We start from the raw sequence: 15,943 nt of genomic DNA on the forward strand, positions 1-15,943 counted from the left end.
ACTTTGTTTTACTGTATGTGGATAACTATTTTTAGTGAATGTTTATGCCACTTCCATAACTTTGGATCCCACTTTCTTATGCATCATCGCATTCTCTGGACACCATCTCTAATTTCATATATCTTTGGTTTAAAAATAGCGGTGACGGTGATGGTGTTTTGTTTTGCAGATGACAAGTTCACCAGGGCTCTATCATCTTCTTTGCGACCTACTGTAGCCTCCATGAGGCTAGGTACCATGAAAGTTTTGACCAGAAGGAGCCGTGATCCTACTCTTAAAACACATCCAGAAATGCACCTTTTATTTTCAATGCTTGTATTCTTGTTTTCTGGATTTTCACGTATCTAAGTATTTGTGTTCATAAATTCTTAAAACTATCTAGTACCTCAAGTAAACGATTAGCAATAACTAGCGGGGGCTTGTAAGTACCTTTTGACGTTGTTCATCCTTCATCCTTTGTAACTTTCTGTTTTCTTCCACCCTTAAAGAATCTCTGTAAGCCCAGCTTCTGTCCTGTAAAGAAACAGAAAGAAAAAAAAAAAAAAAAACCAAAAACTTGATAGGATAAAGTATCACCCCAGTACACCATGCTGCCTACCATAGCCCTGGAGCTAATGACTTAACCTCTGTACCGAGCCTATAGTAAGCTCTCCACACACACTTGGTTACTGAGTGATTTATGCATATATCCAAAGATGTCCCTTGGGATATATAAAAAGAAAACTAGTATAAGGACAATGACCCTGCACATTTGAAAGGATAATCTAAATGTTTGATTAAGCTTTAAAAATACCCCTCGGGGAGCATCACACACTGCGGTCAGCTGGGGGGGCAGCTAGGGGAGGGACAGCGGGCAGTGGGGAGGGATAACGCGGGGAGAAATACCAGATATAGGTGATGGGGGGATGAAGGTGGTAAAGCACCTTGCCATGTATGTACCTATGCAACCTGCATGATCTGCACATGGACCCCAGAACCTGAAGTGCAATTTAAAAGAAATCCCCTCGGAGACAATCAACAGTTTATTCCTTCTAGTGCGAAGTTTAGGACATTTTCAAGAATATTTCAACTAGCTGATCAGTCCGTACTAAAGACAAGCAATGGTGGCACCGTCTGTAGAAGCGCTGGCATGTCTAGCCCATTAACGATACCTGATTAAGCAGCCTGTCAATAGTGGTTGATGCCATATAATTTCAAGGATGCACACTTTCTAAGTGCTTGCATCCCTAATCTGTATGAAGCTTATTTCTATTTCTGAAAAGGAATGCAAAGCCCGTTCAGGAACACATGACAACAAAGACTGGAGAACCACCACGTGGGAGAATGCCCTTCAGTCTCTCTGACCCACCGTACCAGAGTTCCACACCCTGGCAGAGTGACCATGTGTTCTGACATTTATGGCATTTCAAGCGCTCTGTTTGTCTGTCTTATGCTTTCTCTCCTTCACATTGATTTGCAGCCCCAGCTTCTGTAAGGCAAAGAGCTAATACTTAGGAGATTACAGCACCATCATGGCAGCAGGTTACATATTTCAGACCTAGTTCTCAGGACTAATAATCCGTAAAGTCCATATAAGCTGGTTCCCCCTTTTTCCAACATGGATGCACCAGCTGCTAGGGAAGAGAGATGGGTAACAGGCAGGAAAAAAGAAAGGAATTACTAGGAAGTTTCATAGCGTGTCCTGACACAGGGCTTGCACAGAGGAGGCTTAAAGACTGTTAATTGAATGAGTACATTATTAGCATAGCTTTGGGGGAGGATAAATAAAAGTGTATTTTAGTTGAGTGACAAATGAAGCCCTTCACCCCCATATACCTGCTCCTGCCTTGAAAATGCAGGTGCTAATTCACCCAACACAAACAGGAAATGAAACGTGTACTTTTTAGGTAAACTAAACTGGGCACACATGTAAAGACAGTAGCAGTGGGCAAATGCCAGGCTGAGAATGAAATGACTTTATAAAGTCCTGCACACTGACCAGCAGGCCTTTGAGGCCCTCTCTTTGAATTTCTTCTGCTTCCTGTACTGTTTCTTCTGAGAACTATAAAGTGACATATATTTTAAAAGTAACAAAGAAGGAAAAAAGAGTTTGGAGAATTTTTAAAAAAATCTCCCCACCTTCCCTTCCCCCAAAAAAACCCAAATCAGTAAAATATTTAGAAGATAAAGTCAAGAAAATAGGCCAAAACATAGAAAAAAAGTAGTCACAGATAAATTACAGGAGAAAATCTCTAAAGGTAGAAGATAAATCCATGAGGTCTACAATTTGAATAATAGAAATTCCATAAAGAGAAAATGAAGGGAAATAAATCAAAGAAATAACACAAGAAAATCATCTAGAACTAGAGATGAATTTCCGGATTGAAAATGAATTCAAAAAAGACTTTCACACTAAATCACATCATTAGAGAATACCAGAAAAAGTAGAGATGATATTACAGTATTTTCAGAGGAAGCAGAGAAAAGCTCTCATATAAGGCCTGAAATTCACATGGCCTTGGATTTCTCAGGAACTAGTATTCAAAGTTAGAAGAGCAATGCCTCAAAATTCTGAAGGAAAATTATCTCCGGTTTGGAAGAGTCATCAGTAAAAACGCAACCAAAGTATGAGAGCAGAATACAGAGTTTCAGACATGAAAGGACCTGAACATACTTACCTTCCATGTGCCTTCTCTTGGGAAGCTACTAAGTAATACGCTTCACCAAAACAAAGAAATAAAGCAAGAAAATGAAAGAAATGAGACCCAGAAATCAGAGAACCCAACACAGAAAAGCAATAAAAGCAATTCCCAAGATGACGTTAAAACAGTGATCGTCAACCTGGGCTGAACATTAGAATCTCCTGGGGAGCTTTTTAAAACCCTGAAGCCACATATACACCATGGAATATTATGCAGCAATCAGAAATGATGAGTTCGTGTCGTTTGTAGGGACATGGATGAATCTGGAAAACATCATCCTCAGCAAACTGACACAAGAACAGAAAATGAAACACCGCATATTCTCACTCATAGGTGGGTGATGAAAAATGAGAACACATGGACACAGAAAGGGGAGTACTAAACACTGGGGTCTATTGGGGGGAAAAGGGGAGGGCCAGTGGGAGGGGGAGGTGGGGAGGGATAGCCTGGGGAGAAATGCCAAATGTGGGTGAAGGGGAGAAGAAAAGCAAAGCACACTGCCATGTGTGTACCTACGCAACTGTCTTGCATGCTCTGCTCATGTACCCCAAAACCTATAATCCAATAAAAAATTAAAAAAAAAAAAAAAAAAAAAAACCCTGAAGCCCAGGCCACAATACAGCAGGCTCGCTGGGGGCGCCACCCAGGAGTCCGTGATTTTTAAAGCTCCTGGGTGAACTAGTGCGCAGAGGAGGCTGAGAACCATTGGGTTGAAGGGGAATCCCAGAACGACAGCTGTGCAGCAGCTACAAATACCCAGGACAGGTACAGCAGGAGGAAAGAGGGACCCTGGAGGAAGAAATAATTAAAAACAAAACTGACAAGTTATCTGACAGGCATAAAATAGAAAATGGTTTAGAAATTTGCATCAAGCCAGGCGCAGTGGCTCACGCCTATAATCCCAGCACTTTGGGGGGCCGAGGCGGGTGGATCACGCGGTCAAGAGATCGAGACCATCCTGGTCAACATGGTGAAACCCCGTCTCTACTAAAAATACAAAAAATTAGCTGGGCATGGTGACGCGTGCCTGTAATCCCAGCTACTCAGGAGGCTGAGGCAGGAGAATTGCCTGAACCCAGGAGGCGGAGGTTGCGGTGAGCCGAGATCGCGCCATTGCACTCCAGCCTGGGTAACAAGAGCGAAACTCTGTCTCAAAAAAAAAAAAAAGAAAAAAGAAAAGAAATTTGCATCAAGAGGCATTTTGTAGAACAGTCACAAAAGCTGTCGGAAGACAGTCAAACGTTCAAAGGAAACTAAGGAAATGCTAAAATATGTTTAAGAAGATGTACAGGAAGATGTAACCAGAATACACCAACTGGCTTGGCAGTGAAGAAATATTTATATAGTCATAATAGGGAAAGCCCAAATTACTGAATAATTATAAGAATGAGAGGAAGAAATGAGTTAATAAGGTCTAAAACTGATTTGTCAAGAGAGAGTAACACGTACTGACAGATATTCAGAGCTAAGAAAAGAAACAGGCGGTGGGGTCCCCAACCCTTAATGACCCCCTAAAGATGTCCTAAGCCCTGGAATCTGAATGTTGCTTTATTTGGCAAACGGACTTTGTAGATTAAGGATATTGAAGTGGAAAGATTAGCCTGGATGGTCCAGGTGGACCCACTGTAATCAAAAAGGTCATTATAAGATGAAGGCAAGAAGGCCAGAGACGGTGCAGAAGGTGGGGAGAGATGGAAGCTAAATTGGACCAATGCGGCCATGTGCCAAGGGTTTGGGGGAACAGGGGACAGATGCCCCCTGGAACATTGAGAAGGAAACATTTCTGTTGATACCCTGATTTTAGCATTTTAAAACTCATTTTTTAGTTCTGACCTCCAGAAATGTAAGAGAATACGTTTTTGTTGGATTAGGACACTACATTGCTGGTAATTTGTTACAGCGGCAAGGTGGAAGTGGGATTCAAGGGACACATGTTCATTGAATGAAGGTTTTATTCTTAATGAATGAGCATGTGACACGTAGATAAAAATTACTATAACCAACCTGAGTGCTCACAGTAGTGTGAGAGAGGATGGCTAGAGAAGCATGAGCTATAGAGCTTGGCCCCTCAGACGTTAACACACACACACATTTCCCATGGATTGTATTAAATGCAGGCTCTGATTCAGGAGGTCCACAGTGTAGCCTGAGATTGGTCTGCATCTAAACCTTTGCTCCTACTTTCAAAAGCTTTGCTTCCCCTCACCCCTGTGCAGAAGAAAAGATTTACCCTCGGGGGCAGTCCTCCAGACCCTAGAGGACCAGAGAGGGGCAGTTCTAAAGAAAGAGACAGAACCTAAAACCGAGGGAAAGAGGAAGGGGCAGAGAGAGGAAAAGGCTTTGTGCCTAAGCTAAGACATTTTGATTTTACCCTTAAAAACATGCGGGACCACTGAATGATCTGAGGCAGTGAAACACCAGGATGACGTTTTTTATGTTATTCTTTGTTAAGGAAGTTGGGGCATAAGGCTGGGTGCAGGGGCTCACTCCTGTAATCCTAGCACTTTGGGAGGCCGAGGTGGGTGGATCATTTCAGCCCAGGAGTTTGAGACCACCCTGGGCAATGTGGAAAAACCCTGTCTCTACAAAACTACAAAAGTTAGCTGGGCATAGGAGTACATGCCTGTGGTCCCAGCTACTCAGGAGGCTGAGGTGGCGGGGTAGCTTGAGCCTGGGAGGTGGAGGTTGCAGTGAGCCGAGATCACACTACTGCACACAAGCCTGGGTGACAGAGTGAAACCCTGTCCAATTAAAAAAAGAGTGAGGGCAGCAAAACAGAGACCAGAAGTGATTTCTTATTTAACTAGAATATGCAGTGAAGATCACTGAGGAAGGTATAATGATGCTGGAACTTCTGCCTATGCACACAATACAAAGAACTCAATTAATCCACATGCAAAAGCGAACCTGGAAATATCTCTTGTCTGAAGTCCTAAGCCAAAGGATTTTCTTGTAATCTTTTACATCGACATAATTTTCTAGTATTTACTAAATCCCCATCTGCCAATGGCAGATCCACCTTTAAAGGAGAAAAGTACAAGAGAAAAAGTCTTCTCAGAAAAGTTACATTAGGTAGTAAAATTAAAGTATTAAAGAAAAACAAATATAAACTCTTCCAGCTCATCACACCCCACATAGATAGGAATCACATAGTGTTCACATTCTATACGTTGACCATAGCTAAAATAAACTGCAGGTGTCCTCTTTTTACAAAGAAACATTATTCACAGAAGTGCAATGTACATATTTGATTTTCCTAAAGCATTAGAAATTGTTCTGCAAAGCATCCTCAGAAGAATTCTATGCATACAGATTAGAAAGAACGAGAAGAGTATAATATGCGTAAAAAGGCAGTTAAATATATCGAACACTGAAAACTTATTAATAGTCCGGGGTCAAAATGGGAGCAGCTATTGTGCGCAGTTTATAAGGAACCATCCTGGGTCCAATCCTGCTCCATATTTTCTATTGATACCTCTGAGGGTCCTGTGACTAATGCACTAATCAATCCACAGAAAATGCAGCTCTGGGAGACATTGCTAAGGCTTTGGACGACGATATTAAAATTCAGGATGATCTTGTTAAACTGAAGAAATGAGCCAAAATCAATGGAGCAGCACGCACAGTTCTGCAGGCGTTACACATCAAGGATTCAGGGGGCCTCAAACAGAAAGGAAGACCAGCCCGCCAGGCGAAAACCCAGTGGTTAAAGCTCTCCAACTCCTGTTCTCCCTCTCCCTCCCTGACAGCCACAGGGATATCCAGACAGGTGTTCAGGGCTGTCATCTACACATGATATAACTCCACTACCTACAGCTTCTCCCTCTTTCCCCCAGAGCCCTGCAGTGAAGGAAGAGATGATGGATTAACGTTAATAGAACATGTGGGGCCCACACTGCTGAATCTACACTTTAGAACATCACAGTGGAAGCAGCAGAAAACCATGGGAAACAACTGCAGGTTTATAAGAGGAGTATAACGACCTTTTCCTAAGGAATGTCATAATATCTTCCTGACATTTAAAAACACGATCTCTACTGAGAAAGGGGTAAGAGGAGATGAAGGCGGGGGTTCTTTAACAACTTAGGTAGCTGCCCAAACCCTGAGAAACCTGAGACTTCCAGAAACGTAAAGTCACCTTTTCTTTCAGCTACAATCCTTTCCCAGAATTACCCTTAATTACACCTACTTTCTTGTCCCCAATTAACCAGTCAGCAACCAAGCCCTGCTGCTTTCACCTTCCGGGCAGTTTTCCGACCTGCACTTTCTTCTCCATCCTCTCCCTGCTGTGCCAGCTGACGTCTTCATCATTCTTCACCCAGACGGGTACAGAAGCCTCAGGGGCCTCTCTGCCTCTCTGTTCCTTTAGGTCCCTCCTTCGCAATGTTACCAACGTGATCCAGAATGAAAACCCAAATCTAACCCTAACCCTTCCCTGTTTGAAAATGTTCAATGCTTTCAGTACTCACAGGATGAGGTTCAGCTTTTCCAATGCGGCATACAGATTTCTGCAGTGGTTTTCTTCCCAGAGCACCACCGGCACGCAGTAGGTGGGGCATGTCTACACGTCCCACTAGTAAGCACCATGTGGGGCATTTCTAGATGTCTCAGTGTCTGAATGGTGCCACTAGCACTTCCTGCCCAGGGCTAGGGATACTAAGCATCCTGCAGTACTCAAGACAACTCACACAATGAATTCCCACCTGAATTTCCAGACACAACACCACTGAGAAATGGTCTTCATGGTTCCCGCTCACTTCTAGAGCCTTCCAGCTCACTTTTCTGCACTGCAGCTACGTAACTCTTCTTCCACAACACAAGCCGTGCTAACTTCTTGCCTGTATACCTTAATTCTTGCTCTCTGGGTCTTTATTAATTCTGTTACCTGGAAGGACTCATTGCTTTACTGATTCATAGTCTGAGTTTCTGCTCAGGTGTCATTTCCCAGGAAGCATCTAACACACATGGTCTGACTCAGCTGCTTCTTCTTGATAAGGCAGTAGTGCTTTCTTACCATGATATGCTCTACCCTCAGCAGTTTGCTTTAAAACCACTGGGGTTCTCCTTTACTAAGTTTCACTGGGTAGAAACTGCAGGCACTCAGTAGACCTTACATAGACCTATGAATTTGAAGAATGGATGGATGGACGGTGGATGGAAGGACGGATGATGGATGATGGATGATGGATGATGGATGGGTGGGTGGGTGGGTGGGTAAATGGATGATTGGGTGAGAGCAAGGACTTTTCTGAGGCTGTTTTAGGCCAGATTCCCATAAAATAATACAAGCATTATTTTATAGCTCAGGCAACACTGAGGTCAAAATTTCAGATCAGGTCATCTCTCCTCAGTTCCGGCATTCTAGGATACACAAGTCACTCTGTACCCCGAATCTCCAGTCACTAAATACCTCTTTGAAGGTGCCAGGTAGCACCCTGCATAGCATTGCACTTACCCATGTTGAGGACTGGGGGCCACAAACAGCGCTTTGACAGGCACTTCTGCCTGGAGATTCTGTGTTCAGTTTGCTCAAGAACTCAGCAGTTTTGCTACCAGGAACACAAACGAGTATTAGTGCCTTCACAAAAACATGAATATAATTATGTATTGTTCCTTTGGATACAAACCTAGACTTACTTGGCTGATGACTGAAACCGTCCTAGGTAGAACAAGAGGTCAGGCTGAGAACAAGGTTCTCAAAATGCTACTGCAAGACGGCATGCTTCAAAGACCGTATTTCAAAAACATGAACTAGGTTTGTGAAATGGGAACCTACGACTTCATGCTTTCCGCTCGGTGTTACTGACATAAATTCAAATGCTCTCTCGGAGCACATTCCACAGCATGAGGCCCTAGTTTCCTATCTGAACATTTCGTGTTGAACACTCAGGCTTCAGGGCAGGGCTGTGGAACGTCAGCAGCCTCCAACATTCTGCCTCACACCAGTCTTGCAGGAAGCCCTTTACCCTCTGGGGGCCTTTCTCCCAGTCATCTCATCTCCCTCACGGCTCTGACTGCTGTCAGGATACACAGACCCTCTAATCCAGTCACTCTTCCATTTATGGATCACAGAGCCCTTTGGGACTCTGAAAGCAAAAGTGGACCATCTGTCAAGAGAGACACACACGCACACGCGCGCAGACGCACACACACAGGCACACACACGCACACACGCGCAGATGCACACACGTACAGACGCACACACACGCACACACGCGCGCAGACGCACACACGCACACACGTGCACACACACGCGCAGACCCACACACACACGCAGACACACACGCACACGCGCAGACGCGCACACACACGCACGCACACACACGCACACACACGCACACGGCACACGCACACACACGCAGACGCACACGCACACACGCACAGACGCACACACACGCACACAAACACACACACACACTCCTTTGCATTTTATTTCAGAGCGGTGCTAAACCCTCCACGGAGGTTAAAAAGCGCTGCTGATTCTGGACTGCATTTCTAACATCTCTTTTTAGATCTGAAAAAAAATTGACCTAAAAATGTCCTCAGTTTAAATAAGAAATTCTCTGTCTTTATCTTAAAAATCCAAACCACCACCCCAATTTCTCCTCTCACTTATGCCAAGCATAGAACACTGAAATTGTTTCCCAGTCCTTACCTCAGTGCCTGGCCTGTTCTCCCTGCCTGTGATTAATTCCCACCCCTTTGTCCTTTTCTCATGTAATTTGCGGGATTTTTACCTCTTCATTGCATGTTCACAGCCACATACCTCATTGAGCACTGACTCACATGGCGCCGGACTCATGCAGCCTGCTCCCACCTCCCTTCCTCCTCCCGCTAACCCTCTGCTCCGCCAACTGTCTGAAGCCCAATGCCAAGATCGGATTCATCAAGTACTTAGGACGTGGGCATCAAAGGAAACACAAGGTTTTTGGTAAAAACAAATGGTGGCTGGGCGCGGTGGCTCACACCTGTAATCCCAGCACTTTGGGAGGCCGAGGCGGGTGGATCACGAGGTCAAGAGATCGAGACCATCCTGGTCAACATGGTGAAACCCCGTCTCTATTAAAAATACAAAAAATTAGCTGGGCACAGTGGCGCATGCCTATAATCCCAGCTAATCGGAAGGCTGAGGCAGGAGAATTGCCTGAACCCAGGAGGCGGAGGTTGTGGTGAGCCGAGATCACGCCATTGCACTCCAGCCTGCGTAACAAGAGCAAAAGTCCGTCTCAAAAAAGAAAAAAAGAACAAATGGTATCCAGTGTGGGGGGAAACAAGGAATTAAAAATTAAACAGGGGCCAACATCACTTCTAATAATTACTTAGGTAGAACATGGCATTTGAAAAAAAGGTCAGAAGCTTGATCTGGGGAAGGAAGAAACAAAAGTGAAGCCACATCCATAACCCTGAGAAACATTGCACCGTTGAGACGAGCAGCCTTTCCATCTGTCTTGGGTTACTTATCTTGCCCAGGATAGACAAGGAGACTAATGAAGTCACAGAGTCTGGAAGCTGCCCCACTGTCTGGGGCTTTACAAAGTCATCAGTCAAGAGTATAAAAAGAAGAGAGAATGCCAGAAGTTTGGGTGAGATCTCCGAATATCCTAAACTGAGTGCAGCCTGTAGCGGAAAGCAGCGAAAAAGCAGCACTGTGATAAGCAAAGAAGAAACTTCAGCCCACGTTGACAGGCAGCCCCTCAGTTTACTGACAGCGTCGTCTCACCTGCCAGTGCCAAGCACAAAGCTGTCCGCATAGCCATGGCCCTTGTGCCAACGATCACTGCCCCCCTCATGCTGCAGGACATAAAGCAGAGCGACAGTCACAGGACTGCCAGAGGAATACAGGTAGGGGTGGTCCACTACACAAAGGAAGTCCCACGTTACTACACTAGCTGGTATTTTTCTACTATTAGCATTAGTCCCTGGGATATAATAAAATTTCCATATATTGACTGAAGGGAAGTGGGATCACTGAAGGTAACTGTGGTTTATATTTAACAAAAATAAGATAGAGAACCTGTGTGAGGGGCAAACAAAGGAAAACGTCCTTGTGGGAAGTCCAACTGGACTAAGAACCCTGGACTCTAGCACGAGGATCCCCTTGCCCTCGGGGTTTCGTGGTATTCTCACCATTGTGGCTCTACTGCTTGTGGGAGAGGGGTGGTTTTCTTCTTTTTGTCACTCTGATCCAAGCGTAAAGGATTTCTTCCTCTGTTCTCCATAGAACAAGATAAAATGTACTTACGTCCAACTCAGGATGTTTAAGGGTCCTTCCTGCTCATTTTTACATTGATTTCTATGGCATATCCTGAAAGGTCTCTTCGGGAAAACCTTGCCTCAACAGAATACAGTTGTAGCAGAGACTGCTAAATGGTCATGAAAAATTTACACGCTCCTCTTCTGGCCACACAATTTGACTACATTTCCTAGCCTCCCTTGCAGCTAAGGTGGGCTCTATGATTGAGTCTTGACCAAGGGAATGTGAGAGGTGAGGAATACCAAGTCCGGTACTAACTTACTAGAAAATTCCCACACATGTGCCTCCACACATTGTTCTCCTGGCTGGAATAGACAGCCCTCCGGCAATGTTGGAAGTTGTGCATTGAAGGGGGTAGCGTCTCTTATCAGTTTTGGTTCCTAAATACCTGGGTGGAGGAGGCTGCCTTTCAAATTATGATACAATCATATTTTAAGAAGCAGTCTATGCTTTTGTGAATTCACTTATATGTAGTAAAATTACAAACCCTTGCCAGGTAAGAAGAAGAGCAGCTCCTGGAATCCGGGAATTGACTTGAGGCTCCCATCTAAAGCTCAGTGTTATTACACACTGATCTGTCCGACACTGAAGTTAAGCCTTGTTCCACTGTCAGATGTAGATAGTCGCACAGAATACCCGCTTCACACAGGTCATCATTGCAATCCACAAATTAACGAACATCATCTCCTCTAAGTGAATGACTGCCAACTTCTTTACTAATTACAGCTTCACAGTCGCTCGGTCCTTCCCACAGGTAAGATTTATTGAGACACCCAATCATAAAATTGTCCCCACATCCTGATGGCTCCCAATCCAGAGCAACTCCCTGCTTGCACAGGCCCTCCCCAGGATTACCCGACCAAAACACAAACCATGTAGTAGGGCCTTTCTAACAACTTCTCGCTTCGTTCTACCTAACACTTCGTCCTAGGAGTAACAGAGGCTTAGGTTGAGAGCAGGGTGTGGCAGAAATGAAAACAACATGCTACTGCAAGACTGCATTCTTCAAGAACAATACTGGAGAATACTCATGAAAACGGAGACAACTCACCATTCCCCATGGTATGTATTTTCCTTTGCTGCAATGAGTAATAAACCCAACTTGTCCAACTACAGGTATGTTCCTGGTAGTTTTTGGCTAAAGCACACTGACAAAGGTAACATACCAGGACAGTGGTCACAGCTAAGGAAAGACAGAGGAGGACGGGATGAGGGTGAAGGGATAACTAGCTGTCTCTGTAATATTTATTTTTTTCATTAACCAAATATAAGTAAAATCTTAATGTGACCTTAGTGGTTGATACATATTTTTTGTGTGCTTGAAATGTTTCTCAAATAAAAAGGAAAAAAAAAAAACCCACAGACTATGGTGGTGTTCACTAGGGAAAGACTTGGCAGATACCATTCCTGATTTCATAGAACAACACTTTCGAGAACGCCAGTGGGAAGAGCAGCATGGGGCTGGCGACATGAGAATCATCTGTGGTACTGCCGAGAGAGTACTGGACTCAAGCCTTTGACTCTAATTCAGCATGTCTGGAGTGGGATCTGGGAATCTGCGTTTCTTAAAAGCACCCCTGGTGATGTTAAGAACTACTGCAGTCGTACAGATGGATATTCAATATGCATAATTATCTTAGGTCTACATGACTCTGACTTATGAATAATTCATGTTATATAACACATTTGGAAATAAACCTCAGTGTGTCTTAGGAACTGTCTGTATAAGTACAGTCTAATAATGCATTCTATGTGTACTTTGCAATAGCGTCACCGACCTGAACTTTGCCACCATGCGGTTTAAGTGAGTAATCATTCATACACGCATGCACGCATTCATGCAGGCGATACATATTTCCTGAGTCCCTGCCATGTGCTTAGCAATACGGGCTGCAGGACAACCTAAAGAAGTATTCTTTTGCTCGAGTCCGTTTCGCATAACTGGGTATGAGTAAATGACATTCACATGCCTTTAGGCATTCACAGAGCCTATGCAAGTAAGAGAGTGAGAGAAAATCTACCGGAACACACAAAACCCATTGAAGAGATCACAACAAAACATGAAAGTGAGTAGTAATGCTGGGAGGACTTCCTACTTTATCAAAGTAATCACACTACTGCATATACCTTAAGGACTTCTTTCCCCTCATTCATCTGGTCTTTAATGATTTAATTTTTTTTTTGAGACGGAGTTTTGCTCTTGTTACCCAGGCTGGAGTGCAATGGCGCGATCTCAGCTCATGGCAACCTCCGCCTCCTGGGTTCAGGCAGTTCTCCTGCCTCAGCCTCCTGAGTAGCTGGGATTACAGGCACGCGCCACCATGCCCAGCTAATTTTTTGTATTTTTAGTAGAGATGGGGTTTCACCATGTTGACCAGGATGGTCTCGATCTCTTGACCTCGTGATCCACCCGCCTCGGCCTCCCAAAGTGCTGGGATTACAGGCTTGAGCCACCGCGCCCGGCCCATGATTTAATTTTTAATTGCAAAAGTGATACATAAATACAAGTCAGAAGATAATAGAAAATAGTGAAAAATATAAAGAAAAAAGGGGAAGGTCCTACTTAACACCTCTTTCAACCTTTCCCCAAAAGACAACATCATGAATTCTCAGGTATGTATCCTGATTGTTTTCTATTAATTGACAAATATTTAAAATTACATACAAATGAATAGTGGTTTACTTTGGGGGAGGGTAATTAGGATAAGGCAGAGAAGGCCAGCTATTCTCTTTCTTTTTTCTTTTTTTTTTTTTTGAGACGGAGTCTCACTCTGTTGTCCAGGCTGAAGTGCAATGGCACAGTCTCGGCTCACTGTAACCTCTGCTTCCTGGGTTTAAGTGATTCTCCTGCCTCAGCCTCCCAAGTAGCTGGGACTACAGGCACGCATCACTGTGCTCAGCTAATTTTTACATATTTTTAGAGATGGGGTTTTACCCTGTTGCTCAGGCTGGTCTCGAACTCCTGACCTTGTAATCCACCTGCCTCAGCTTCCCTAAGTGCTGGTATTACAGGCCTGAGTCGTCAATGGCACCCAGCCCCCAGCTATTCTCTAAAATGTGTTTCTCTGCCTCTTGGATATATAGCTAGACTACGTTTCCGAGCTCCCATGCCGTTCTATGTGACATGGGAGCGTATATCTGCATTCTGGCCAATGAAATGTGAGTAAATGTACAGGCCAGGCTGAAGTGATCCATATCAGTAACTTCTCACAGGATTCTTAATGCTCTTTCATCCTCCTATCTGATGATGGTACCTAAAGTGAGCTTGCAAGTCATTTGCAAAGGGTAGTAGAGCCACTATTTGCCTGCAGTTTTTAATGCCGGGGGGAAGCTAACCTGACTCAATCATCAGACCTGGATTATTCCACAAGAAAGATATAAACCTCTTGTTCTTTAAGTCACTGAAGTTTTGGTGTCTATGTTTTTTAACTACGGCTTTTCCTACTCCAAACTAACATATTTTGTTCTTTAAGTGGGATACTATATTTTGTCCTGAAAATTGATTTTTGTCATCTAACCACATCCTTGAGATTTTTCCATATTTATAAATAGATATCTGATTCCTTCAGGCAGCTGAATAGCATTTTATGACATGGATATAATACATTTAACATTCTTACAGATGGATATTTCTGTGTTTTTTTCCAGTGAGCAACCTGGTATAGGTATCTTGTGCAAATACATAAATACTTTTCCAGGATACATAACTAGAAGTAGATTCATATTCTCATTTAGGTTGCCATAAATAGATATGCAACTTTTTGTTTTTGTTTATTGAGACAGGGTCTCACACTTTCGCCCAGGCTGGACAGCAGCTTCGACCTCCCACATTCAAGCGATCCTCCTACGTCAACCTTTCAAGTAGCTAAGACTACAGAAGCACTCCGCCATGTCCAGCTAATTTTTTTTAGAGGTGGGATCTTGCTGTGTTGCCCAGGCTGATCTCAAAGTTCTGGCCTCAAGTAATCCTCCCACCTCAGCCTCCCAAAGTATTGGGATTACAGGCAGGAGCCACTGCACTCAGCCTATGCATGATTAAACCATGCTTCATAGTGCCAAGCTGATCTATACAAATTTATACTTTCACCAAAAGTTGACTTTATGAAAGTGGCAATTCAGAACCACGGCTAACGTCCTTTAAGTACTAATTCTCCACCACTGCTGAAAGGACAAATGAGAGGAAGACCAGTGACAATGGCTGTGATCTTGACAGCAATGATCTGGGTATGATGATGGAATGGAACTTGATTGAATTGGACTCATGAGTAAATGGAGATATGGGAATAGATATGGCATTTATCAATAACTCTTGAACAATCTGACGAGGAGAACAATGAAAGGAGGCAGTAACTGGATGAGGCTGTGGAATGAAAAGTTTTCTTCAATGGGTCATGTTTGTGTGTTGGTAGAAATAATCCAGCAGAGAGGAGAGGAAGACTGGACAGAAGGGGGTCACAGAAGAAATAAACTTGAGAAAGAATATATGGGTAAGTTCCTGAGTATACGTAACCAGTGATTGGTCAATGACTAAAAGGAGAGTACTTTCCCCTATTACAATTGAGGAAGGACTCTTAACATTTTTGTTAAAGGAAGACAGGTACAGATATAGGGAGACTTGAGTGACTTTATTTTCATGGCTTTATATTTACATGGTAATAATTTCTAGATTTATATTTCCCACATATCTGCTCGTTGAGACCAAATTCGCATGTACATCTGCCCGTTTGACATCTCCCAGCCGTCTCAAACTCTTGATATTCGTCTAAATATATAAACTTAAACTCTTGATATTTTTCTTCCCAACCCTTGGTTGTCACCTAGTAGCCGCATCTCAGGACACAGCATCACTACACCTCCAACACGTCCTTGATTCTTCCTTCTTCTTTATCCCCAGTATCTATTTGTCCTACTGAAATTCCATGCAATATGTAGGCAGAGGCGTATGTCAGAGATATTGTGAGTTTGGTTCCAGACCACTGCAGAAAAGCAAATCAAATATCGCAATAAA

The 15,943-nt window shown here is 43.6% G+C and overlaps 1 protein-coding gene across 4 annotated transcripts in view; it reads right to left on the reverse strand.

Moving 5' to 3' along the window:
- EPSTI1 (epithelial stromal interaction 1) overlaps positions 1-15,943 on the reverse strand; it is a 103,448-nt gene that overhangs the window by 30,871 nt on the left and 56,634 nt on the right. For all 4 annotated transcript variants that reach the window (XR_013536451.1, XM_008998199.6, XM_017973072.5 and 1 more), the window contains exons 7-8: positions 8,137-8,230; positions 430-513 (exon numbers count right to left, since the gene is read on the reverse strand). Coding sequence is in view for 3 of the 4 variants with exons in the window: in XM_008998199.6 (XP_008996447.4) it covers positions 430-513; positions 8,137-8,230 (178 nt within the window). In the remaining variant the exon portion in view is untranslated. The remainder of the gene's footprint in view (positions 1-429; positions 514-8,136; positions 8,231-15,943) is intronic.

This window comes from Callithrix jacchus, chromosome 5, assembly GCF_049354715.1.
Source record: "Callithrix jacchus isolate 240 chromosome 5, calJac240_pri, whole genome shotgun sequence".
Taxonomy (NCBI): domain Eukaryota; kingdom Metazoa; phylum Chordata; class Mammalia; order Primates; family Cebidae; genus Callithrix; species Callithrix jacchus.